This window comes from Choristoneura fumiferana, chromosome 8, assembly GCF_025370935.1.
Source record: "Choristoneura fumiferana chromosome 8, NRCan_CFum_1, whole genome shotgun sequence".
NCBI lineage: Eukaryota > Metazoa > Arthropoda > Insecta > Lepidoptera > Tortricidae > Choristoneura > Choristoneura fumiferana.
The window spans coordinates 7,036,019-7,063,668 of NC_133479.1; the positions used below are offsets into that span (position 1 = coordinate 7,036,019).

General features: G+C 37.9%; 4 protein-coding genes across 4 annotated transcripts; 1 reads left to right on the forward strand and 3 right to left on the reverse strand.

Moving 5' to 3' along the window:
* Positions 1-3,077: 3,077 nt before the first annotated feature.
* LOC141430261 (uncharacterized) lies at positions 3,078-4,773 on the reverse strand. Its single transcript, XM_074090869.1, has 2 exons — positions 4,641-4,773; positions 3,078-3,855 (listed from the first exon to the last, which is right to left on the reverse strand). Exons 1-2 carry the CDS (start codon positions 4,666-4,668, stop codon positions 3,332-3,334), a joined length of 552 nt encoding a protein of 183 aa, XP_073946970.1. The 5' UTR covers positions 4,669-4,773; the 3' UTR covers positions 3,078-3,331.
* A 722-nt stretch (positions 4,774-5,495) lies between these two features.
* On the forward strand, positions 5,496-11,075 carry LOC141430260 (arylalkylamine N-acetyltransferase 1-like). The gene is made up of 6 exons (XM_074090868.1): positions 5,496-5,707; positions 6,295-6,460; positions 7,570-7,682; positions 7,966-8,058; positions 8,463-8,593; positions 9,559-11,075. Exons 1-6 carry the CDS (start codon positions 5,591-5,593, stop codon positions 9,761-9,763), a joined length of 825 nt encoding a protein of 274 aa, XP_073946969.1. The 5' UTR covers positions 5,496-5,590; the 3' UTR covers positions 9,764-11,075.
* LOC141430259 (palmitoyl-protein thioesterase 1-like) lies at positions 10,744-20,111 on the reverse strand. Its single transcript, XM_074090866.1, has 5 exons — positions 19,767-20,111; positions 19,312-19,549; positions 18,470-18,634; positions 12,453-12,729; positions 10,744-11,353 (listed from the first exon to the last, which is right to left on the reverse strand). Exons 1-5 carry the CDS (start codon positions 19,858-19,860, stop codon positions 11,225-11,227), a joined length of 903 nt encoding a protein of 300 aa, XP_073946967.1. The 5' UTR covers positions 19,861-20,111; the 3' UTR covers positions 10,744-11,224.
* A 4,072-nt stretch (positions 20,112-24,183) lies between these two features.
* Positions 24,184-26,183, reverse strand: LOC141430262 (uncharacterized; the record flags this gene model as incomplete). The annotated part of the gene is given in 1 exon segment (XM_074090870.1): positions 24,184-26,183. A coding segment is annotated over 1 exon segment (316 nt), but the record flags the coding sequence as incomplete, so codon positions are not given.
* Positions 26,184-27,650: the final 1,467 nt, after the last annotated feature.

Here is a 27,650-nt window from a genome sequence, read left to right on the forward strand (position 1 = left end):
ATAATATTTTTTGGCGGGCGCGCAGGTACCTAACGGAGGCAGCAACGGTCGGCTAAATAGGTATCTACTTAATGCACGCACACGCTTGTAGTATAATCGGCTTAAAATATCCATTATACCTTTGAAATTTACATAGAGTACTTATTACTATAAGAAATCCCACCAAAATGAGGGTTCCTTGACAGACTTGCTTGCGATTGGTTCATTTAATTATTTAACCAATCACATTTTTTCTATTTGTTAACTACATTAAGCTATTCATAGGTAAAGGGCACACACAGCCAAAAATAACTGTTATGAAAAATGAATCGTCTAAATTTCCCGCTCGCGTGCACATCCCTTAACCCAAAACTGGCTTGTCCGCGTTTAGGTAACCGCTCTATTGTCCAGTTATGCCAAAAAAGTTTCGCTGCCCATTGTCCAGAGCCTTTGTTTTATGAAATACTCGGATACCCGGTTGCAAATTGGGAAAGAGTTTTCGTTGCATGCACAACGAAACGTACGCAAACATACGTTTCTATTTGCTTCGTTTTTGACAGTTTTTGGTAAACGGAAAATGTTTTGACGTAAAAATGAATGAGTGAAGTTTTATATAGGTAAGTGCTAATGTACCGTTATTGTATATTGGATCAGACGCTGCTTTACTTTAGCGTCCGTTCTAATTTTTACATAAGTACCTATTTGTTTAACGAGCAATTAATAGGTAGGTACTTATTTATTTCGGTGGTCTCGGAAGCGGCCCTTACAATTTCGAAAATTTTTATGTGGGGGTTTTCGGGTCGAAAAATCAATCTGTTAGATCTCATCTTTGGTAAAACTAAATCTATTCCGCTGTTTCACTTCCGTGAAAGCATAAAACGGCATTTCCACTTTAAATGACGCTTTAATTTTTTTTCTGGTTCTCCATACTCAGAATCACGATCCCGAGCACTATTGATTTTGACGAAGATAAAAAAATACCCCAATTTTCCATTTTTTTTACTATGTATTTATTTTGTAACGACCATTACCCATTACTCTTCAATTGTACCTAAATAGGTACAAGACAGAAAGCATAATCAACATACCTCTTCTAGGTACTCGTAACGTTCTAATGAGGACTGTGACGTCATAATTATCTCTTGCACCGACGAACGTATGGGGGCTACTCCGAAATTCGAAGTTTGTATCATCTTGTCCTTCTCACACTCTTGTCAATAGGTACTATATTAGCTTGAGCGGAACAGCACAGTACGATGTTCGAATCGAACTTCATAGGAGGTACGAAGTACAAAATTCGTACTTCGTATCTTGCCGTCCCGCTGCCTGACGCTAATATTATTTAAGTAATACTAGAGTGAGGGACGGTACGATAAGAACTTCGATTTTCGAATTTCGTAGCGGCTCTAATACTACGAAGTGCAAAATTCGAACTTTATCTTGCCCTCCCACTGACGCTTATAATAAGAGAGTGAGAGGGACGATACGAACTTCGATTTTCGAATTTCGTAGTAGCCCCCCTGATCAAGGCGTGACGTCATCAACTAATGCACTACCGCCCCCCGCAGGTGCTCGGCGGCGCAATAATTACTGGCTGGAAAAGGTGAGATGTCATAGCCCCCCTCAAGATGTGTGGCTTGATATGCGGGGCTTTGTTTCGCTTCTATTGTTTTTGGCCTCACTATTTTTTATGTCGCGAAATTTTACTGTGACAAATTGTGATTATGCTTCAGTGCATTGGCGAATCTCGGGTTATTTTCAAACTGGCCTTGATTTTTGTTGTAAGATATCAGTATTATAGAATTTCGAATCGGTAATAGCCCATCATCCTGGGGTGGTACATCAGGGGTGGTCCGGCACCCGGCACCCGGTACTATATTATGATGCAGTGAGGTGAAGGTTCGATTAGGGATGGTCTTAGGTTCCGTTTTTTCTGTGCATCTATTTTCAGTTTGATATTACAATTTCGGTTTTACGGGATGACCGTAAAATAAAAATTTGAATTGAAATTAAAAATATACAAAAAGATTCAAAAAAACCAGATCTTAGTATCTAGGGTTTTTTCGGGGGCATGGCTTGATTTTTGTGGTAAGATATCAGTATTATAGAATTCGAATCGGTAATAGTACAACATCTTGGGGTGGGCACTAGACATATGGGTGGGCACGGCCCACCCGCTCCTCTATACATTTCCAATGCTTTGAGCAAATGTGAGGCAAATTGCCATAGGTTTAATCCATGGGTTAAAACATAGAAATAGTGCGTTTGGAGCAATATACACTGGTCCCGCTGCATTTTGACGGCCGCATGGCTCATTTTGAGGTGAGGCCTGTTACGCAGTAAAGATTAGGGGTTCGATTCAACCAACAAAAGTTTGTATGAATAATACGATGTTTGTTTCGGTTTGGATGTTCAATAATGTATTTAAGCATGTATTATCTATATAAGTATGTTTTCTCCGTTGCCTAGTATCCGTAGTAGGTACAAGCTAGCCACAGACATACACACATAGCGGTCAAACTTATAACACCCCTCGTTTTTGCGTTGGGGGTTAAATAAAAACCGCGATGACGATTAAGCCGGCCATACACGTTACCTACGGTCCACCGCACAGGTTACCTGTGCATATTTGCCTGCACAGGTCAGGTAGCGTAAGCCGGCCATACACGGTACGGTCCACCGTACAGGTTACCTGTGCAGGTTTGCCTGCGCAGGTCAGGTAGCGTATATGGGGACGTTCCGGTGTACCGGAGTGGTCTTCAGTTCTATTTGCGGTTGCATCGAGTGAGGACGAGGACGTACTAGCACTGCTAGGCCTTGCGTTGATTTTAAGGAAAAACGATACAAGAACAGTGAAAAGGAAGCGAAAAGAGTGGTGCATTGGGTATTAAAAAGAAAAACGCAGGTACGCACACACGCACAGATTCACCGTACGGTGCGACCGGAGAAAAATCGATTTTCGAATTCGCTCCGGTCGCCTGCGCAGGTCAAAAAACTGCACAGGTCGATCGGCAATTCGGCATACTTACACGCTCCGGTCGACCTGCACAGGTAGACCTCTCCGGTAAACCATAACGTGTATAACCACCATTGAGAAATTTTTGTTTACGTTAAAATTTATCGTTATTTTATGAATATTGCGAATGTGAACAAAAGTATTACATTTTTACGAAGCGCATCATCACATTGCAATAAGGTGTAAGGCTTTTATTTATTAAGATTATGAACGATCCATTATCAATTACTGATGGTAGTGATGGTAGGTACTTATAGGGTTGGGATAGGTACTGCCACGTCTTCCGAATCACCCAGTCTTGAGAGGAAATGAGCAACTTTAAATTAATCGATTGTATTATTTTAAAAGCACCACCCTCCTCGCATCTTGCGTACCAGTGACATTTAAATTTTGAATATGTAATTCCACCAGCTGACGAACTAAATTAGTCGTATCGACATTCGTATGCACAATGAGCTCGAAAATCTTCAACTGTTCCAGAGCCTTCCATTCGTCCCTATGTTTAACCGCAACATTGAACAGTTCGTTAAGTACATCTCTAGTCTTCTTGATCATGCTCAGAATGAAACCTATTTTGTAAGGGCCACTATTAGGTTTCTTTACCGACTGAATCGATTGAATCTTCCGATCGGTATCGTAAACGGCTTGCTCGACGAGCATCGTTATCTTTTCCTTCAAATTGTTGTCTTTTTCGCCGGGATCAAACCCCACTCTCAAATTTTTTTTAATACCCAGCTCTCCGAAATTTCGGAGCCAAAATCTTCGGGCTGCTTTTACTTTTTCTGGGGAGGGATTCGAAATTTTGGGAATGTCGATGAAGTTGATACCACTGCATATTTGCGTGGCTAAACAAATTGCACCTGTGTAAATGAACATTTACTAAATTATCATAATTTATTCGATGCTAAAATCTCACTTAATATTTTGATGAAATAAGTTCAAACAAAATTTTATCTCGAAACTTGAAGAAACTAACCCACTTTAGATGAACCAATTCGTTAATCGAATACTTGTCTTCGTCGTCATCATCATATCAGTCGTAGGGCGTCCAGTGTTGGAAGCCCTCTCCCATAGACCTCCAGTTGCCTCGGTCGGAACCGGCTTGCATCCACCGTGAACCCGCGGCTTTAACCAGGTCATCCGGCCATCATTGCCGATCCGCGATCTCCACTCGAGAACCTTACGGCCTCAACGACCATGTGTTCTCCGTGCTATATGGCCCGTCCATCGCTACTTCAACGAGCTAATTCACTTGGCTATGTCGGTGACCCTTGTTCCTCTACGTATCCCCTCATTTCTGATTCGATCCCGTCGAGATACCCTAAGCATAGCTCTCCCCATAGCTCGCTGAGCAGCTCTGAGCCTATTTATTATATTAGGCCTGCAATATATAGTGAAGCACACGTCTCGGATCCATATTATGTCATCACTTGTCTTAATTATACAAAATAAATGGGTTTCACACTATCACGTTATCCTGTCCTTTAAATTTAGTACTGTGTATTTTTTATTTAGGTACCTACAGCGAGGTTTGAGACACACAGCTCTCCATAAGCAATTCTATCCGAGTCAAGAGACGCTTAAAATTTTCACATAATTGGTCATTAAATATACTGAAATAATACTGTTACTGAAAGTGACTTACTTATGAACGTTAACATGAAAGACCACATATTATAAAATTTATTTAAAACATTTTAACGAATTTTCACATTAGTGCAGAAATACCTCACGTTGATGTACTCAACTACAACTATTACCAATTTAATCATCATAAAACAGGTAATGCATTTCCATTAAGTATGTATTCATGAATTTTATGAATAAGCATTATGAAAAGTACATATCGGTCTAGAACTTTATTAATATAAATAGCCCCAATATATAACACCAATTGACCCAGTCATGGGCACTGAGCAACGGATAAACATACTTGAATAGATATTATTGTACACTGTGTAACATATTATTGTATTATGCATAGGTACAAATCTACCCCTACCGGGGATCGAACCCGGGACCTCAAACTTCTCTAACCACTGGGCTATAGGTACGATATGGTCTTCAAAACAGCAATGTGAGAAACTGCTTTTAATCAGGTAGGTACATTTCGTTATTCACGGCATTCGGTCTAAATCTCTCGTCGCAAGTAAATCTTGTAGAAAAATACGCCGTGGCGAATTTAAATAACATGCGTCTTAGAACTTTGTAATTGAAATTGAATCGTGTTGGTAACCCATCTCCGTCTGTAGAATCCACCAAAAAGTATGCGCTACCTACCTACCGACTTTTAGTGTTGCCACTTATTTGAATGTAAACTTCGGGTGACACTCTTTCCCGACCCGGATAATACCTGGATGGAAATACCGACCCTGTTTTTCGTGTACTCGCCCATAGAAGCTCCTGTCAGTTTCTACAGGCGGGTACACAAAAAACAGGGCCGGTATTTCCATGTCGGTGTTATCCAGCCGGGAAAGAGTGTCACCCTAAACTTCATCTTTCGAATAGACATGAGAATGAAATTGACATAAGTAAAACTTATTTAGCTTGCGCAAAATACAAAAATTCTAGTACTTAGATAATAATTACTTAAAAATGTTTCTTATAGCTCTTAGAAAACGGATCCCTACTCCGCCTATACTGTTTTATACGATACAATTCAGAAAATGTCACAGCGTGTTTGGTATCAAGGAATTAATTCATCAAGAGAAGGTGACAGACTGAGATTTTATATTTTTCTGAATAAATAGGTACCAATTTTGCATGTCAATCGCACTCTGATATAAACGCTAAAATGAAACATTCAGGAGGAGATAATAACTATCCTGTGTTCTTCCCAGTGTCTCAAAATATATCCCTACCAAATTCCATCTCAATTGGTTTAGCGGTTTGAATGTGGCGAAGAAACAGATAGACAGAGTTACTTTCGCATTTATAATATTAATAAGGGTGTAGTAGGTATTATACCAAATGTTAGTTATGTCAAAAGTTATATCGATCATTAGGTACACTAGTCATGTAGGTATTGCAACCTCTCGCACAGAATAAATAATAGTAGGTACTTACAACCACTTCTGGCACTAAGATTAAAATTTGTCTGGCTTCACCCCATCCTGAGAGCAAAGGGCTTGTTGTCTAACACACTTGGAATCACAATCGTTTTCACCACTTCTTTCTGTCACACGGTATAAGACAAGGGTAGAAGAGATGGCGAATGCGATCGCGAATCAGCGCATTAGACAATACGACAGGACTGCCCAGCTTGGCTGCAATCCTGAGAAGAGTTTTCCTTTTTCTAGCCCGATCATATAATAATAGACCACATCGCGACGGAGCAGCGCGATGTCGCCGTGGCGGCATTAAAACAGTTGTACCTCAGCGAGCACGTGCTCGTGCGCGCGCGCCGCATGGATCTACACCATGACAATGCGCTCGACGAATACCTCTACAATTTGCTCAAACAAGGTAAGCTATTAGTAGGTACAGTAGCTGAGGCTGCTTTTTCGGAGACATGTCAAATCATCATCATCCCAGCCTATATAGGTAAATCCCACTGCTGGGGACCGACCTCGTCGCACAATGTGAGGTCTTGAGCCGTAGTTTCAACGCGGGCCCAGTCCAGTGCAGATTGGGAACTTCACACACACCATTGAATTGCTTAACAGGTTTGTGCTCACGATTTTTTCGTTCACTGCGTAGCTCGTGATAAATTTCGAATGTACCTAATTTTGAAAAACTCGGAGATGCGAGCCTGGGTTTAAGTTCGAACCCACGATCCTCTACGTGAGAGACCATAGGTCAAACCACTAGGCCACCACGGATTCATGCCAGATCAGTTGGACCATAGCCATTTGAACATTTTGTGTTCATGAAGATAAAATTGATAATAGGTAATTGGTGGATTCTTTCTCTACGGAAAAACAAGCGAATATGATACGCTTAGGATTTTCATACATGGACAGCAGGAGCCGTCAGTGCCCACAGCTTCAAGCGTTCACTGTTGGGCAAACTGCGATTTCAATACAAAATTGAAATTCGACATAGGGTTCGCTCAAGCTGTTCGTTTGCAGTCGCAGTTAAAAAGTGGTATATTCTCGCCATGCTGCCGGCAGTGAAAATTGACTCGACCCGCCGTACACAGACAGCTCGACTGTTCGCCGAATCCTCTTTACACTCCACTTCATTCTCTCACTGCCTCCGTTACTGACTGAATAAGAGCTGGCTGACCTTAATACCTACTACGAAGTGCAAAATTCAAACGTCGTATCTTGCCATCCAGCTGACTAATATTATTTATTAGATACAAGAGTGAGTACGGTAAGATACGAACTTCGATTTTCGTAGTAGCCCCCCAGTCCTGTTGCGGTCGAACTCAACCTGAGTTGAGCCGTTGCGCCCCACCATGCAGGAGAACTGCATGGAACAGGTTGGGTTGAAATTGAGTCTGACCGGAACACGACTGCTCTCGCGCAGTTGGTCTCGACTGCTCTAAGCAGTCCATGTATGGAGGCCCTCAATATGATCACATAAAAGTTTGAAAGCAGCACGCTCTATATATTTTTTTGTTTAATAAGGTAACTCGATCTGGGCGAAAACTGTGGACGACACTCTGGCGGGTATTTGCGTAAACTTCGCTAGTAGCCCCGCAGACCCCAGGAACCTCAGGAACTATGCCTTCTACAGACAGGTCTGATTATCTTTCGACTGCTGCCGAGATTTTGACAACCGGATAACACTTTCGATCCCCGGTCGGCATAGATATTTGTACTCGTATGAAAAAAAGGAATGTTTGTTCTCGAGTCTGAGGTGTTTAATATATATTTAAGAATGGCTGTTGATGATGTTCGAAAGAAAATAATTATGCATCTTGCCTGTCTTATTTACGTGTAGATAAGTATATAATTTTATATACATGTATACATAGAGTGGTTCTTACAAAAATCCACGAATACAATACTTTTTCTTACCAGGATCCAAACACAAAAGACTTCTTGTATTTCACGGCTAAACTACAAGAGACTCCGAATCTCTGGAAAACTTACAATGTGCCGAAGATATTCGAGGTGAGCTCAAATATTATTGTCTTCATTATTTATGCAATTTAACCTTATCATTCCAGAAAAATTGTGCCAATATATACCTATATACAGATGTCCATTCCCATCATTTTTGCTTTGAAAACGTTCGTTTAAGCCTCAGTACCCATCAATACAGCGTCGGGAGGGTCGCATCGAAAGATTATAATGATCAATATAGAGCGGTAAACGCCTAATTTATAATTTTTATCATAGTACATTCTTATGTAATGTGATCGTGGGGGTTATAGCATCTCTAGTGTGATATACTTCAAAGATGTGGTTTGACATTTGTAATACTGTCATACATATTACATAATACAATACTGTCATAGACACATCGATCTCACGTGCTGTGCATCTCCCTTTTTTATTAAACGTGTCTTTTTTAGATTAAGATGTTAGCAGTAATCCCTGAACTCCGGCGACTGGGTTTGGCTACTATGCTCGCGGAGAAGTCCAAAGAGTTGGCTCGGGACCAGGGGTACAATGTAGTGAGAATGGATTGCATCAATCCTTACGAGTGAGTCGAATTCTAAGATTGTCTATTGCCGGTCCAATGGGAGGATCTCTATGAACAACCGCCTCCGATTGCGTCAATCAATTTATGATTGATTTTTTGGAGTATTTTTTATTTCAACTCCAAATTTGTTACTTTTACGGGTATCCCGTGAAACCATATCGAATATACAAACTGAGACATGGCACAAGAAAAAAAAAGAGACCAATTGGGAGCAAACTCAGGCAGCAGTCAAATCATATCCATCAGTGTGAATGGCATGCAAAAGATAGTATTGCATGGCACGGATTGGTGAGGACCTGGGTTCGATTCCCAGTGCTGGTCTCTTTTTCAGGTTTATCTGTGCATCCATGTCTCAGTTTGTATTTTCAATCAATTTAATCTAATACTAATAAATGTGAAACTTTGTGTGCGTTGCCCTTTACTCTTTCATGCTAAATCGAGTAAATGGATTTGGATGAAATGGTATATAGATTATAAATGTATCTAGGGCATAACAAAATGGCTAAATTTTATCTCTATATGGGATCAGAATGTAGGCATTGTATATCTCAAAATCTCAACCGCTTAGTCCGGACCGGACCATGGAATTTTGTAAGGGTATGTTGATTAAATGAATGAATGAAGACCATATTGTAACTTTTGGGAATTCCTATCCTATGGGATTTAAGTAAAATTCCGCGGTTTTTATCTAATCGTTCACGCGACCGCTAATTGTACGAGTCTGTTTGTGGTATCATAGCTCCCAAATAGATGTACCTACCCATTTTGATCTGGTTTTGTTAATAGTTGCTAATTTAATCCCGCTAATTTGATTTGTTTTTTAAATTGGTTAGGTTGGATAGGTAGAGTAATTCACGATGACGCGTGCCGTGGTTCTTATTACAATGTCATTAATGTCCAATTTTAACAAAATTACGCGTCTTCGTGGGTGGCACTAGGTATAAAGATATCTCTGCTTCTGCCAGTTACAAGATAGCGGAGCGTTGCATGCTCCACTGCGTGTTAAAGTACCCGCTGCACAAGTTGCGCGGCGCCGCGGCGTCGTTTATTCCGCGAGGCAGCGAGCACAACCGCGTGGCGCGCGTGTACGCCGGCGCCAGTGCCGCGGACGCGCCCGACACCGAGTTGCGGACGCGAAACAGGCGCGAGTACGAGAGTCTCTTGGACTAGTGTCTAACACGTTCGGTACCAGTAAAGGTGCTGATATAATTTAAAACCCGACGCCACGCTACGCTTGCACACGCCATCCAACGCGTGTCCATCCATACTAATCAGTCCCATAAAATATATTTATTATGGTCTGGTGCAGACAGAAACATGCGTCGGACGACGTGGCGTGGCGTCGCGTTTTGATAGTATGTTTCCGCCTTAACACAACGTGTGTAAAAAAATCTTATTCCTATGCCGGTGTCGCATGTGTGTCAACAGAATTCGTATACCAATGCCAGTGACACCCATTCGTGACTGATCATTTCGGCCGGCATAGCGTAGGGACTTAGCGGCGGAACTTTGCCGGAGTAGATCGTGTTATTCAGTACCTATGTCTGCCGACGGCATGTAGGTAGACACGGAATGGTTGAATTAGAACATTGTGTTTGGTGCGCAACGCGTGTAACAGAAGCACGAATGTTAATCTTCTTAATCAAGTTTAATTCTGTTAGGTGCCGTTAATTTAGATTTGTAAATGATTTATTGTAATATGTACGTATACTGATTAATTTATGTGATCTTATTTATATCTATCTAATTGTTGTGTTTAAAATGTGAGTAAACTGAATCTTTTGTCAAGTTGGTGTGCCTGGAGAAAACGCGTAAGAAAGCAGTGGCGTAACCATACCATTTGATCAGTAAAAATCGTCACGACTCAGGTACAATGTTATATTTTTTTTCTGAGCTCGCGGCCTCTTGGGTCGGGGCCCGTGGTATTTTGCCAGCCCTGCCACCCTATAGTTACGCCACTGTAAGAAAGTCTCTGTTATTAGAAGAAAAGTGTATTTGTGGTTTTGCAAGTCGCATTTTTATAAATTGTATTTCTGTGCACTTTATTGTACCTATATTCTTTGTGGCTAGAATATCAAATTTTATTTCTTTCATTCGATTTCTTATAAGTATTTAAGTTATGTAAGAAAGTTAAAAAATAAAGCAATTGATTTGTAAACTTTAAAGACAATGTATTTCATTCAAATATAAATATAGTTATTATAATAACATTTAAAGAAACTAGACGTTGTGTTCAATGATTATTAAAATATTCGCGCGCGTATCATTTTGATAAGCAGGTACTTTTAAACTTAACATAATTTTATAGGCAGATATCACTTAATCCAGTAAACTGGATCTCTTAAAGCACAATTAGGGAATGTTTCACAACTCGCTAATAAGTTCCCGGTATTTTATGTAACAGTTCTCATGATGCCGTCTGTTTATCAGGACAAATAAAACAGCTGGTATTACAGATGTCTACCACATCTGATCAAAGACGTGAAACAGGTCCTGAACTTTGCATTTCATTAACTTGAGTATCTTAACAACTACCCCGAGTAAATGAGTTACCTATCATTAAAAAAAGAATGAGATTTTTTAATTACTTATTACGCTACTTAATAATCGAATCGAATCGTTAACGAGTTCTCAGTTGAGCAGATAAGGCTTAATTATGTTAGCGATGAACCAGTCGGTGGTGAAATGGAGGTGATCCCCAGGAAGCTGAAGAAAGACAAGTTTTCCGGCCTTGTCCATCTTCTGCAAACCAAGCCGGTCCTGGAAAGTAAAAATTATGGCGTTAACAAGTGAAGAATGCATTGCTCAAAATTGTCTATATGTACCGGGTGGGCTCTGTAACAAGAGCAAAAAATTAAAACACAGGTTCTGCTCCTCAAATGGAACTACTTTAGTTCTGCAACTTTAAAAATTAAGTATTTTTTTCATTATGGTTATTCCAAACAAATTGAATGGTATTTTCAATGTACGGCATCCAATAGCCTAAATGACATCGCCTGTCACGTAACAAAATATACCGGATTTCGCAATACATCGCTTGTCCATTTAAACTTTAAACTATAATAAAAATCATAATACAAGTTATTTTCAAAAGTTGTAGAAATAAAGTTGCTCAAGATTAAGAGTGGAAGCTGTGGTTTAATTTTTTGCTCCTGTTACAGGGCCCACCTTGTATTTATCTCATTCTAATGTCTAATAGCTTTAAATGAACAATTTTTGCATATTTATTTCGAGGATCCCCAAGCAGCTCTAACGATTTCATGAAAATTAAGATTTTTTTTTTGACAAAGAATAGAACCGATTACAAAAAACCATGAAAATAATTTTCTACCAGTCTGAAGTCGGTACTTCAGCACGAGCCAGCAGCAGTGGACCTATAATCGTCTACCTCACCTACAACTATACGAGTATATTAGGCTTCAATCACTCCTGCTGGCTCGTGCTGAGGCACCGACCACCGACTTCAGACTGGTAGAATATTATTTTCATGGTTTTTGTAGTCGGTTCTATTTTTTGTTAAAAAAAATATTTGAACAGTTCCCTCGATTTCCCTAGGATCCAATGATCAGATCCTGATTTGGTGCTTATGGGACCTAATTGAAAGCATTCCTAGACGAACGAAAAAAAAAATTCAAATCGGTTCATAAATGACGGAATTCTGAGGTAACAAACAGTTTAGTGTAAAATTGTAGGTAAATTCACATGTATTTTATTATAATTATGAACAAATATCAAATTATATATTTAATTCCTTTATTTTTCCTATAATTTAGAGCTGAACACGAGTCCGATTCGCAGTTGGTCGGTTTGCTTTTTTATTTTTTGTAAATACGTATTTGATAAACCTCAATGCGCTTACCTCCAAATAGATCTGTGACTGCTGTAACGTCAATATTTCTTTGCCCTGTCCAGGTGCATAGAAGCTGAACCAAGCCGACTCTCTCGGTTGCACCATGGAGTCATTGTTAAACTTCACCATCACGAAGTGATCTAGCCGGCTCAGGTTGTCTTTATACGTCTGGTTGATATTTACTTCGTTGTTGATGTCAGCCAAGAGGATGCTGCCATGTTTGTAGTCGTTTTCATGCAACGGATCGTGCCAATAAGTCGCTTGTACTAGCGTTTTTTGCACCCAACTGTAATTGAAAAGCGGTTTTGTTATATCGGTTGGGTTCTGAATTTGAGAAATGTTCCTAAAAATAATGTTAAACAGGAAGTGCGCCAACATACTTGCAATAATATTTTACGTACGACACGAAACATCAAGCCACATATCTCGTAAGTTACAGATAGGTAGGTATTAATCTACTGGTTAATAAAAGTAATTTTGATTTATCTTTAGGTACAACAAAAAAGAAATTACACAAAAACCTACAAAAACATTACATTAAATAAAAATAAAAAAGAAGAAATTAAGTACCTTTAAATTAAAATAAAAACTACACATTTCAAAAAAGTCTTGGGATACTCATTATCCCTAGACAAATTTGATGTTTTAACTCAGTAGTAATTATGTATGTCTATTTAAAATTTCAAAAGAGTCTAGGGATAAAAATATACCAACTTAGGTAGGCATTTTTGATGAGTGTATTTTCTTATTTGCTTGAAACAATGAATAAATAAAAATGGATTTCGGAGTATGTAACGTAACTATCAATTGTTTTGTTATTGTTTTAACTGAAGGAAAATTGACTGAATTAATTTCAATGCAGTACCTAATTAACCAGTCGATAACACAAATCCTGTTGTTTACAATTTTAACACCTTTATACTAATTAAATTGCCGGCAAGCGACCGGCTCCCGGCTAGAAAAGTTTCTGAGTAGGTATGGGCGTTATGTGAGTGCGTGCGTGCGTGCGTGCGTGCGTGCGTGCGTGCGTGCGTGTGTGTGTGTGTGTGTGTGTGTGTGTGTGTGTGTGTGTGTGTGTGTGTGTGTGTGTGTGATTTTTTTTTTCACGCTAAAATGACTGGACATATTTGGAATTTCGATTAAATTTGGTTCACAGACACCTCAGCGAAGTCCGGAATAACACATAGCGTCGGTGCAATACCGCGTAACCAGCATTTTCCATAAGGTTTAATTTTCACTGGCAGAACAGTACTAACATCGTACTATTCTGACAGTGACAATTAGACCTTATGGAGCGGTATCACCGACGATAGGTTCTTTTTTCCCGATATTCCCACGGAATCGGGATAAAATCTGGAATTTTCACCGCTACGTTTAGAGACTTGGAGTTTAGCAAGAATGTTTTTTATGCAACGTTAATGAAAATTGCAGTGTATTTTTTGGGAATTAGCTACGAAAGTTTTAAGCGAGATCGTGTATTCCAATTCTAATGCAACATGTAAACGTTAGCGTAAGGAAGTCGCGAGTAAAGGGAAGTTTACTTATAGATAAGTTAGATAACTAAACAAATGTGCGTAATTAAAGGTAATTTTAGGTAACACAGCATCTTGTCTGTCTTGTCAGAAGGTATCATCAGGGCCGGATTTAGAGGTCTGGAGGCCTTGAGGTAAGCAGTGGGGGCTTAAAGGAGTGGATAAAATGAACAATTGTACAAATAACTATAGATAAACGTAAAACGGCAAAAAATATATCGGAATTTGAAAAAAAAAAACAGAAGTCTATTGTGGGGGCCCCTCTTTTGTGGAGGCCCCGGGGCTGTAGCCCCGAATGCCCTCCCCTAAATCCGGCACTGGATATCATTAGTTTGTCATGGTTGCCTTTTGGTACGTAAAATATTTTTTTTTTAATAACCACACAGTGCTACATTGATATTCTCACGCTATAGCTATAGAGTACTAACTTGCCTTTATATCACGATAATTCAGAAATCATTTAAAACCAGTCAAGGTTTGTGTGCCGATCAAGTGTCAATGTTTACTTTTACTAACACTAGACATTTCGAGTAAATATGAGGTGCTGAGTAAATATTGTACTTTAACTTCAACGTAACACTTGCTACGTAACTGCACAAAAGTTCAACAAGGATGTCACAGGTGCCTAATATAACCATTTTGAATCTCTATCTCGTTGTGATGTGCTAATTATTTTTTATTATTTATTATTGCGCAAATTGCGTTTATGATTTCTGACTATACCATAAGGAAAACAATAGTGATCTTCGTATAGAAAAGGACATTCAACTTTAAAAAATATATATTATTGACTTTTGAACCACATTGTGTTCTGCAAAGAGTTAAACTTTTTGAACTTGTCCTTTATTTAAGCCGTTGTTGTTGTTGTTGTTGTAGACAAAGGTAATGTCATCTCATATTATAATGTAATGAACAGTGTAGGTGCGGTACCTATAGACATTACGGTAAAGTCTCTTAGTTACATGTTGATTCTCTCGTGTTTCAACATAGACCTGATTCAGCAGATTGTTGGGTCAGCTGGACTAAAAAGTTCTGAAAAAGTTATACATCGGAATTTAGATTCAAGAATAGCCACACAACAGACCACACACAACACACCTTTAATGCTTTAAGGTAGTGGTTCGCGCCGCGTCAGAGACAAGCGATCGAGACAGGAGACCGCGACCGGAGACCACGACCGTAACTGACGTTAGGCATATGTATAAGCGACATATGTATAGCATATGTGAAATCGAGTGTCTTGCAGAAATTCTTTTAAAAAATAAGAAATACCAACTTTGACTTCGTTATATATAATGGAACTTTGTAAACTTGTAAAGCGATATCCTCAGAAATTTCCTGCAAAGGTAAACTTCAGAAGCGATAGATTAAAAAACATATTCTTTTTAGATGTTCAAGTGCCAGTTGCCAGAACAGCGGGGTTGAAAAGATGTTCCAGGTTTGTTGCAGCCAAAGCTTATAACAATTCTCTTTGGCTTATAATGTCTTGCCAAGCACAATAAAGTCCTTGACATATTCCAAATTTGTGGTTGCTTTGAAAAAATACCTTGTTGAATTATGTTCTTATAATATGGATGAATTTTATAATGATAATGGTTAGCAATTATTTATTATATTATATAATGAAACATGACTACTGATTTATAATGAATAGAATAAAGTTTAGTTACATAGATTAATAAACCCTTGGACGGTGTACGGGAAAATGAAATGACATTTAATACTATTGTTCCGTAAATAAGGTTCATGTACTCGTATATTATTATTATAATATTTTCTCATGATGACGTAAATGTTTTAATTTGTATTACGAATGCTTTATGTAATGTTATTATTTAATTTCTTTTTTATGTATGTAAATATTTAGCTACACCTTATAGGTAAAATTGTATTGTTAGGTGCAATTTAATGCTAATAAATAAATAAATAGTTCGCGAGCGAGTCAGAGACAGGAGACAGAGACGCGAGATTCCTAACGTTAAGTGACGGTCGCGATCTCCAGTCGCGGTCTCCTGTCTCGGTCGCTTGTCTCTATCGCGGCGCGAACCGCGACCTGCACAATTTAAACATCCTGATAAACAGTTACAGTTCAGGCAAACTTGCCCAGCTGATATTGATAGATAATCTGCTTAATATATAAAAATGAATACCTATTTCCTTGGTCACGGCATCACGCGTGAATGGCTGGACCGATTTTGCTATTTTTTTTTGTTGTGTAAGGAGAATGTTCTTATAAAAGAAGATTTAGAAAATAAAAATAAAAACTTCACCGGGGGTAAAGCCGCGGGCACCAGCTAGTTATTTATAAGACCCTGCTAGTAAATATTATATGTATCATTAGATATATTATACCGATCTAGCCTTACAAGAGCTGTACGCATAATAATATTGTTTTAGATGCGTTAGGTCAGCTCATTTATACTTAAAGCGTGCTGCGAATTTTAATTAAACATAACAATGGAAAAATACGTCTCTGCTATTATGATCATAAATATGTTTAATTTGGTGTGGTTTTTGTAAGGTGTGAGGAGGTTTTGATAGTATCTGAAGTTCACCTTTGGAAAACTTTTGAAACCCGCAAAAAGAGGGGTGTTATAAGTTTGACCGCTATGTGTGTCTGTCTGTCTGTGGCACCGTAGCTCTTAAAAGGGTAGACAGAATTGAATGCGGTTTTTTATTTGAAAGCAGGTCTTCTAGCGATGGTTCTCAGTCGTGTTTCATCAAAATCGGTCCAGCCGTTTTTGAGATATTTAACTTTTATCTACTTACCTAAATTATTGAGTTCTTTGAAACTTAAACCTATGAGTCGGGATATAATTTTTCAGTGGTAAATTTGTACTTTCGAACTCTATGGCGTGCATTACGGGTAGGCAGCGCTAGTGTTGCCTACCCTGCTACGGGAGGGTGGCGTGCTGCTACAGGCGCAAACTACCACCTGCCTTCCCTGGAATTGACCAATTACACGCCAATGTGCACTATTGTGATACTTTCGGCACACGTAATATACTCATTGCTTCTTATTGAATCCAAATCAATATATCATTTACTGCATAAGTACCTAAGTACTCTCGACAGGTATAAATAGATGTAATATCTACATAGAAACATCATAATGCGTACATTTCTATGTTTAGCTCGATCTAAATACAAGATCGTCGAACCCACAACCTTTTGCCCCGCTTGCGGTTAAGTACTCGATTACCGAACCCAGCAAAAACAATTGAAAACTGATTTTAAGAGCTCATTTACATGTTAGCGTCATCCAAAATTAGACCTTACGGTATCGAACACATTGTCTAAAATACATGTGCCATTGTGATTGTAAATAAGTTATATTAACTTTGTAAATTATTGTTTTAGTGATAACACCGTTATGTTTTTACATTTTTACGCTCTTTCGAAGTTTAAATCTGTTTGAAAAACAAGAACCAATATCAATTCGTAGGGCTCATAATGTACTTTACGCAGCAGTAAGTGAATTTTACAACGGAGAAAAATTCAAATTGACCAATCAATATTTTCTTGTTTAAAAAAAAACATGGGTTATTTTTTTATGAGTACCTACCTAATATGTCAATACATATTGAAAGATGTAACTAAGTTAGTTACATCTTTCTCCTTGTCTTACTATTGTAGGTAAATTATAGTAAGTGTAAGTATGTAGTTTAGTTTCGTTAGTTATATATATAACTGAGAAAATGGTATTAATAAATAAATAAATGGCACACTTAACACCAAAAAACCTAGTAGTATTAATAGTAGTCTTTGCTTTTCCTGTATATTAGTTCCATTCATTAAACAGATTAGATAGGACTTTGCAGTGACTGACCTGTCTAATAAGGCATTATGTGTTTTGTTACATAAGCACATTACAAGATTACAATCAAACGCTCGCAAGTTAAGGAAGTTTTAGTAGACAAGTAGAGCTGTCTTAAGGCAAGGCGGGTACCTTGAACGCCGATGATTATGGCACCCCATTGGAAAGTATTAAACCGTATGTCATTGACAACTTAAACTCTACTAGAGTAAATCGTCAATTACTGGCCACCTTTTAATAACTGACCACCTTATGATAAAAAATAATTCTATTTTTAGGTGATCAGAATTATTCTAGATGGCCAGTAATTGACACCTTATACTAAAAATAAACTCTGTTTATAGGTGACTATATAGAATTCTTTTTTTATATATGGTGGATAGTTATTGAACAGTAGCTAAGCCAGTAATTAAAGATTTACCCTAGTTATTTTTGTGAAATGAATTTACCATCGGGAGTAGTTCAAATCCGCGTTATAACTAGAATTAGATGATTCGGGGTATCTGTCAAATTTAGTACAGCTTGTGTACAGTCACCAGCATTAATATCTGACACGTCCTTCCGGCCCTAGAAATAGAGTTGTATCAGATATTTATGCACGCCTGTTGTGTCAGATATTGATGCTGGTGACTGTACAAGTGCATGGAGTGAGGTAAAATATATATTTGATACTGTACCTGTGATAAGCGGCATAATTAAGCAGCTCTCTGATATAGTCACAAGTCTCGGAGGCCAGGGCCATGCAATGTGGGATCCCATACACTCCTTGATGCTGGCCCCCAAGCGAGATGAAGTTTTTGACTGGTGGTAGTTTGTGACCACACCGTTCAATTACTCCCCGTCTAGAACATATATACACTTTGTTTTTATCATTATTTAAAAAATTGGTTCTGAACCTGCAGGTAATTACCCCTAAAGGGGGTGAAACTGTGTTTTGTGAGGAATAATAAACAAAATTAAATCAGAGATTGTGGTACAGACAACATGACTATTAAAAATCACACTGTTCTTGTTGTACAGGATAAATCTACCAATCAATCAATTATATATAATTTTCAGGGGTAAATTCTAAAAAGTTGTTAAGAAGCTTTCATGCATAGATGCTGTTTGACAAACTCTTAGATTAACTTATGGACATTTTCACTAAGGGATGTCAATTTATGGTCCGATTTTTACATATAAATATTTTTGACTGTAATATTTGTGATCAGTTGAGGATTGTGCAGAACTAGGGATCTCATTACCCGTGAGACCTTTGGTACTAGCTCGAAGTACCATGGAGTACTCGGAACCCATGGTGGCAAAGCTGAATGAGTTCCATCTAGTCTTAAAAGTTGATGAAAATATTAAACATATTTTAGCCATGTCCAGGACTTGATCAAGAGAATTCATGGACATTTGGAAGACCCCTGGAACTGGAGGCCTGGGCGGCCTTTTAACACCTCTGTTAGTCCACCACTGTGTTTCATAATATATTTATTATTTATAGCCATTTCAACAGTAATTGAATAATACTCACAGGAACTGACTTCCTTGCGAAAATCCAATGGCATTAAATCCATTTTGTAATTCAGGGTCTGCTGCAAGTTCTTTACAAACATAATCAATTTGTTTGTTTGGGTTCATGAAGTAGCCACTTTCAAAGTCTTCAACAGTATTATTGCCAATCCTCAAAGAATTTACATATACGCCAGGGATTTCTTTTTTCAAGAAAAATTTAAACGCTGCTAGACTGTATACTAAACAGCATGTGTCACCTGTTCAAAAAATATAGTGTTTACAAAACTCTATTTATGTACCTGTGCTTTCTGTACTGCATATTATGTGTTGGTATTGTATTGTATTGTGAAAAGTAAATTGCCAAAAGAACATTTTATTGCATAAGAATATTATTAGATCAAAGAAACATCTTAAACTCTGCAAATAAATGTTATGTTGGAAAATAAACAAAATGTAAGTAACAAGATATCATACCCATTCCATGCCACAATACTATTGGTGTCGGTTTGGTATCAGCGGGGTCAATTATTGTTTTAATGATAAACAAACAACAAATTAATAGCCTCATTGTTGTCCAAGCTCGGACACCGCCAATTTAAACTGACAGACAATCTATGTAATTACACCAAAAAATTGTGAGAAAGAAAATTAAGTTACGGATCGCAGAAACAAGTATTTCACAGTAAACAAAAGAACATCGTCTTCTAAATTTTAAATTATTTAGTGAAAAAAAAACACAATTGACAATAGTTTGTTGACCACTGACATGACAGCACAGCTGAACGCCGACCGAACTTAAATTGAATTGTGCGCCAGCCAGTGCGCGCGCATAACTTCATTCAAAATTATGACAGTGTTGCCATTATCAATACGCATTATTTTGATCTTGTCTTGTTCTTGATTTATTTTTCATTCTTTTACATTACTCAAAATATTTTCTAACAAATTAAAGTATTTCTTATTAGTAATCAAAGGTAAGAGGTGTACATGCGAATAAAGAGAATTGGGTAGGCACGTATTTGGGTTAGCTGGCATGGTAGCAAAGAGATCTCTGCTTGTTCATTGTTGCTATTTATTTTAAAGTAGGCGTTTCAAAGAGTACTCAGTACTGATTGTATTTTTATTTTATTCACATGAATTTTACTAACGCTAGAAAGTATACTTCAGACGAGACTACTTAAACACATAGTGTTATCATTAGTCTTAATATAGCTATCAACAATATAATATACACCTACAACAAGTAGGTAATAAATTTCGTCCCTAAATATATACATATTTTGCTAACTTGTAATAAGCATACTACTAATATTAGTAGCAACAAAGGGACAAGTAACAAATTGTGAGTGAGGTAAACCTTTGGTCTTCTCTATGGAAGACTATGTTTGAAGTAACGTCACCGTTTAAATTTACATTGGTAGTACCTACAACAAAGAATTTTATCAAATTCATTAGTGAACATGAAACTACCGTGAGACTCGCTCATATTAAATATAATGACGGATAACTCACGTCTTAATCGAGTTAGCTGACATGTTCGGGCTAATTCGTAGCCTTCGTCTTCGGAGCACGCCATCAGCGCTGCGCAACACGCAGCACTGCGCGCCGCCGCTCTGCTCGCGCGACTACCCACGAACTGACACCGGCACACAACTACCCGCGTTTTCATCTCATTACAACTGCAAATGTAGGTAGCACACAACACTAACAACATCGCTGTAAAGGTACGTTCACACACACCGATGACGCAGCACAGTTATTTAACACCGTTTTTTCCAACTCGGTACCTTCGTAGGAGGAGCTAATTGAGAGACGGACGAAAAACGTTTCCACAAGGGTATCGGAGCACATACGCAGTATGAGGAAACAGGACGACAAGGGGTCTGCTGTGGCCGAACACTCAATGAATTGGATTCAGACGCACTATATCAGATTGATAGGTATCTGTATTGCTGAGAGAAAATTTTCATTCCGCGAAAAGTGGCGTGAAGCTATCGAGATTAGTCGTCGGCCGAATTTTCAACCGGGATAGTGGTTGGACGGTACCTCCAGTTGGAAACGGTGTTAAATACTCGTACGCGCATCGGTGTTGGGACGTACCTTTACAGAGCGATGTTGTTAGTGTTGTGTGCTACCCTACATTTGACAGTTGTAATGATGATGAAAACGCGGTAGTTGTGTGCCGGTGTCAGTTTCGTCGGGTAGTCGCGCGAGCAGGCGGCGGCGCGCATTGCGCGTGTTGCAGCAGCCGCTGAGTCGCGTTGCCCGAAGACGAAGGCTACGGATTAGCCCGAAACATGTCGAGCTAACTCGATTTAAGAGTGAGTTATCCGGGTCATTATATTTAAATTACATTATATTTATTTCCAGAACAATACAGGTCCGACTAAAAAAAAAGGTATATTAGGTACAATAAAATTAAATAAGCTAAATTAGATGTTCGGTGGAGATGAGACGGGGCCAGTGGGTCAACACAAGTTGCATCCCACACTAGCACACGTCCCATACTTCACGGAATCAGAGACATTCCGTCCGGTCTCTTACCGTCATTTCTAGATATGCCTGTCGGCTCTAAAATAGCCGGCACATTGACCGTAGCAAGAGCCCGACGGATAATATCATTAAGGGCAGCATGTCTTGAGAAACGACCCGCACTTCTCTGGCAGGAAAGACCGTGATGCCCAAGCCGGTCCACGTCGTTTCCGCAGGGACACCGATGTGGGACGCAGACCGGGACCTCGAGGCGTAGGCATACCGACAGTCGCAGGGTATTGGGTTCCCATGTTTCGGGAAGGGAGCGCGTGGAGCCAGTAACAAGCTTCCCTCGTGCCTGCAGCTAATAATCTGGCTCGTCCAGCAGTGCAGGATTCGCGGAGTAGAGATTCTTGGGACAATTTAGATATAGTGTCGTCCCAGCTCCGTTGCGATTTAGGATTTTCCGGAAAATTTCATCAAATTGTTAAAATTTCTTCATTAATAAAAGTTAAAAAAAAGTTTTTTCCGAAACTTGATCCTGTCCTTTTAAACCTTTTAGTGACGGGTTATTAGATATTCAACGTCATCGTCGGATAAATGCAAAATATTAAATTTTTCGTCGATTAGGCCCTAGCCAAATCACTTGTAATTCAAAACTGCCATGGTCCATGGGTACGTAGTAATAAAATACAAGTTACAACTAATAATTTAAATTTTTAGACTCGTATTGCAACAAAAACTAATAAAATGCACTTAATATTAATTATTAGGACTCATATTTTTTCACTTGTATTTTATAACTCGTATTTTATCATTCAACAATAATTTACAAGTTACAACCAAAATCACTAATAGTATTAGTTAGCTCGTAATTTATTATGCAATAGGCCCTTGGTGTAGGTATATATTATACCTTACAAAGTTTTTTTATCCCCTGCGAATATTCTAATACTATTCTATCATCATTTTATCAAAGAAAAAAATTTGCATAGGTACTATTATTGGTTCTTACTGTCGTAATTCCACTGGAACTAAATGCCAACGAATTATAAATAAATAATTAACAATAATAAATATCATGGGACACTGACACCAATTGATATCCTAGTCCCAAACTAAGTAAGTTCTGTACCTTTCGTAGCTTTTCAAACATGACGTTAAAGTGACAAGGTACAAAAGTGATCACTTATTTATGACGTTGACTGTACTATGGATACTAGATAAACACTTATATGGATAAAACATATTAAACATCCAAGACCCGAGAACAAACATTCGTATTAGGTATATAAAGTACAATTCAATAGAATCTGTCAATTTTCTACATATTTAAGACACCCTATCGTGGGCACACTTGATTATATATGTCCCTGTTGTTGCAATTATCATCTAAAAGGAATCAAAAAAGAATAATAGTCACATCACAAAGCCTTAGGCAGCCCGGTGTTTATATTAGTAGGCTGGAAGTGTCTACAGGATTGTCAGATTCTATTGAATTGGAGTTTACAAATATCTGCCCGGCCGGGAATCGACCCGGACCTCAAGGGTCTCTAACCACTTAGCCATCGGGTCGCCGAACAGTGGCGGCCTTAGGGGGTGGCGAACAGGGCAATCGCCTGGGGCCTCGTTTCTAGCAGGGGCCTCGCGCAACAACCCAAGTCAATTTTAAAAAATATAGATTTTTTAACTATATTTTCGCATCACATCACATACTTTTCACGGAGGACAAAGGGCCTCGCAAAGACCTGCCGCCCGGAGCCTCGCAATGGGTCAGGCCGCCGCTGTCTCCGAATGTACCTAAAAGATACCTAATTATTGAGTTTCCTTGTGCGCAGTTTTACGGAGGGAAATAAGAAAAATTAAAGCTTTTTAGCTTTGAATTTTTCTGCTGGAAGTATTCTGTGCAAAAGCACAGAAAAACCTTTCAAATCTCTCCGATCTGAAATCTCGTCCTCCGTTAACCGGCTTTAGCTCGTACTTTAGCCGGTTTCAAAATCACTAAGTATAACTTTCTTAAATATTGCGCTATAATATAGTTAGGTAGATACATTACCTACTCTACTTACGAGTACTTCAATTATTAAAACAAGTTTTTGGTACCTAAGTGACATCCCTACCTCGTAAGTCCTGGCTTTTTTAAATATGTATAAGTACAAGGCACAATAATTCTACAGACCGAGTCAAGAATTCCGTTTTGCGATTTTGGAAATTATTTCAATAACTTCTCATTTCATTTCAGAAATTATACACCACATAGCAGTTACATTCGGCAGTATTCTTATACTTATTACAATTGATTTTATACTTTATGAAGTACGCGAGGATTTTAAGAGGTTATTAACGCATTGTTGTCATTTTGTATCAACGTTCAAAGTAGGTAACTATAGATCTTCAAGGAAGAAATAAAAGCAGTTACTTTATTTTTGTAATAAATTTAATAGTTAGTTACTTTAGCAATAAAAATTGCATTTATAAACTTAGTAACATATTCTTTCTCATTTGATCAACATTGTGAGGACTTTCAGATCAGACTATTGTAGACATCATATACTCATAGGTATAAAATTTTCTAGTACTTGAAATCTGAATTAAAAATAATAAGATAACTACCTGTTGGTATATTACTTGTATTCTGTGCCTGTTATAGTACTTATCTGTTGTATAGCTCAAGTGCCGTCTTGTAGGTACAATCGAACCTTATTTTTCATAGCTTTATAGATAAACGAGCACATAAATGTCATAATTACTTTTCTTGTCGGGCATTGGCGATAATCACCTTAAAGTTTATTAAGAAAAAGTCCCAAGGTGGATCATGATTCAATAGATGTAATTACAGGTAGGTACCTAATACAATAAAACCAAAACAACACATCTGCACCTAATCTTGTGTTTATTTGTCAGCTGAATGTTCCATCCCAGCTTATTTACGTCCCAAGACTGCCAATATAATACCTGACAACTCCAATTTGAGTTATGTTTAGGTAAATTACCTATCCACTCAATTGCTTTTGGTAACTGGAGCTGGCTGTCAACTCTCTTAATTACCTATGTTATATAAATAGAGTTCAACTGAAAATTTGAAGCAAGTGAGTGGATGCAAGTTGCCTACTGAAGTATTAATTTCCCAATGAATATCGACACAATTATCGGTAAAAAAACAATACGACAAGGCACTGATTTAAAATGCTTGATTACTTACGACTTCGTCTCGTCTGTTAGTTATAATCAAGGTTCCGGGACGTAAACATCAATGTTTTTGTCAGACAGTTTCAAATTTTATATCCATGAAATAAAATAATCTATCTATCAGTCCCGCTTAATGCTAATATGGCTAAAATTAGCTAAGTGTATTTCAAGTTAACACATCTATATAAGTAGGTACTTACACCATTATTTTTGGCTTGCAAGCATGCTTATGAGATTAACTCAGTGTTATTAAAAGATTATAAATAAAATATAGATTCGAAACACAATGGTTATTTAACAAAAATATACAAATATATTGTATAATATTAGAAATAGCATAAAGCAGCATTTTAAGTTAATACGAGTAGTAAAGACAACTCCTGGCAATTCAAAACATAACTAGGTAAACCGGATTGAAAATATTACAAAAGAACATAATGTAGGTATTTAACTATTTTCCAATCAGCCATGAATTGTTATTTTATATATTCAGCCTTAAAGACTGAAACATTATAAAACAATACCTATTAGTTATCTGGCCCGTTTTAATAACAATAATGTTGTGTGTTCCCATATCACTTTTATTAACATTTCAATAAAATGATATCATCAACGTATAACCTAAATCACATTCAGTACTTATTAGATATTCTCTCCGAATAACTATCTTTATAACGTTACCTTACAAATACTACATTATTCTACCTCATCACAGTCTCAAGAAGGAAATCACAAAAGTCTATGTCTTCGTGATGAATCACGCGGGCTGTCTCCCAAACTAATTTGTGCAAGCGTTACTTGGTAACTTTCACTGCCCTATAGAACACAATGGCCAGCACATACAACCTCCGACGTGACCCGATCTAGTGCACAACTAGATAGTACAGCCTCGTTGTAAAACTAATCAGATCCAGTTATAGGATTCTCATTGAATCTGTGTGCTTTAGGATATTGTGTTCTATGATTCGGAGCTTCCTCGGCGCATCCATGTAGTCACTGGAGTCTGATGATTCCTGCTGCTTGAGAAGGTTGTACGATCGAATTCTCCTCGCCCTTGTGTCCGAATCGTACATGAGAGTGTGAGTGCTCCCTTGCCTAGACCGGAAAGGTATTCTGTATGGAGTACTACTTTGTACATCGGACATCGATCTGATGTGTCTTCTCATTTTGGATTCTTTGGTAAGAGGCACAACTGTGAAGACGGTTTCCTTCTTTGCTTCCTCTACAGACCTGGAATAGAAAGAAATAAATGGTTAATAAGTGTTAAAAGAACATAATTATCAGGAAGGTTAAGGTAAATTTCTAACTTATCAGAAACGTATGGTTAATTCGCGTCGCAGATTATTTCCTCGAAGTGATAATGATAACAAGCGTCACAGCGTTAGTGCTTTCGCGAAATACGGTACGCTCATAGGAAAACGGATATTTCTGGTAAACCAAGCAGTGACTGCATCAAGTGTTAAATCATTGTTTACGATCCAAGCCCAACTGCATTTGTTTAGGCGAGGAAACGCTCGGTTAGCTAAGGTTCAGTAGGTGAAGTAAACAGAGTGGTAGTACTGACTCAATACGGTAATAAACTCGTGCAAAGGGAAATCAAAGTCCAATATTTGCCAGATGGCTTCTGGTTTTGATTAAATTGTGAAATAAGCTTAATTGACATTGTAGGTTATTACTGTAAACAAGTTAATTTGTGTTCCATGAATAACGTGTATTGCTGATAAAAAATTACCTAATAACGTAAATACGCCAGGATATTTTTGATCTGGAGGAAAATATAAAAAAAAAATTACAAAATACGAAATAACAAAAAAAAATATTTAAAAAATAATGTATATCACGAAATGGTCCCAATAGTCAGCAAAAATATAAATATGATTATTATTTTACAAGAAGTTTTATCCTTATATGGCTAGACAGTAGAGTTACGATAAGGCGTACGCCTGATATTTCCACAGGATTGAAATAAAATCCAAAAATTTCAACCTCTAGGATAAGAGACATGAAATTTGGCGCGGGTGTTTTAAATGCAACCTTAATTAATGATAATAATAATATTTATTTATCTGTCATTAAAATACAATGTAAACAAACTTATTGGGCTACACTTGTTAAAAGGGACAAATAACACACAATTACCCAGAACTAGGAAAATTCCTGTTTCAAATGTAGATAAAAGATGATAAAGACGTAATTTCTGAGGATTCCCTAGGGAATTTTGTAAATCCCGGAATTCCAATTCAATTGCTGGATCTAATGGTGTACGCGTGCAAAGCCGCGGGTTAGTCTCGTTAATAATATTGTGAATCTCGTTCCACGATCTCCTTAGTGGATACTAAAAACCGATATTACGTGGAAATACGAATGCTCTACAAATAAACACGTATGGCTTAAATTAAAACACGTAATGAATTCCCGAAGGTATTTTAAGAGCTACTTGTTCTTCCCAATAATAACAAGCTGTGATATTTTTAGTATAGTAGACATGTACCGTTCGCTCTCGATTCATTCGTCCTTTGATATAGTCAACGATAAAAGAACTTCAGTTCAAGGGTTTACCCTGAGATATGTAATAGCCCCGTAATAATTAAAGTGGTTGTAAATTAATGTTGATTTTACAGTCCTGGCCACAATGTACATAGATGACATCGTTAATTAAATTCCTGTTAATACAATCTCTATTATTATGAGTAGGAA

What these genes read in the sequence shown, in the direction of transcription:
- LOC141430261 (XM_074090869.1), bottom strand. Translation starts at nt 4,668, where the DNA reads ATGTGGTCTTTCATGTTAACGTTCATAA. An exon ending in TTTCATGTTAACGTTCATAA is followed by an intron (nt 3,856 to 4,640) that starts GTAAGTCACTTT and finishes TCATTTACACAG; the next exon opens with GTGCAATTTGTTTAGCCACG.
- LOC141430260 (XM_074090868.1), top strand. Translation starts at nt 5,591, where the DNA reads ATGTTTCTTATAGCTCTTAGAAAACGGATCCCTACTCCGCCTATACTG. An exon ending in ATGTGCCGAAGATATTCGAG is followed by an intron (nt 8,059 to 8,462) that starts GTGAGCTCAAAT and finishes TGTCTTTTTTAG; the next exon opens with ATTAAGATGTTAGCAGTAAT. An exon ending in GATTGCATCAATCCTTACGA is followed by an intron (nt 8,594 to 9,558) that starts GTGAGTCGAATT and finishes TGCTTCTGCCAG; the next exon opens with TTACAAGATAGCGGAGCGTT.
- LOC141430259 (XM_074090866.1), bottom strand. Translation starts at nt 19,860, where the DNA reads ATGAGGCTATTAATTTGTTGTTTGTTTATCATTAAAACAATAATTGAC. An exon ending in TCGCAAGGAAGTCAGTTCCT is followed by an intron (nt 18,635 to 19,311) that starts GTGAGTATTATT and finishes TATATGTTCTAG; the next exon opens with ACGGGGAGTAATTGAACGGT. An exon ending in AGTCACAGATCTATTTGGAG is followed by an intron (nt 11,354 to 12,452) that starts GTAAGCGCATTG and finishes TTTACTTTCCAG; the next exon opens with GACCGGCTTGGTTTGCAGAA.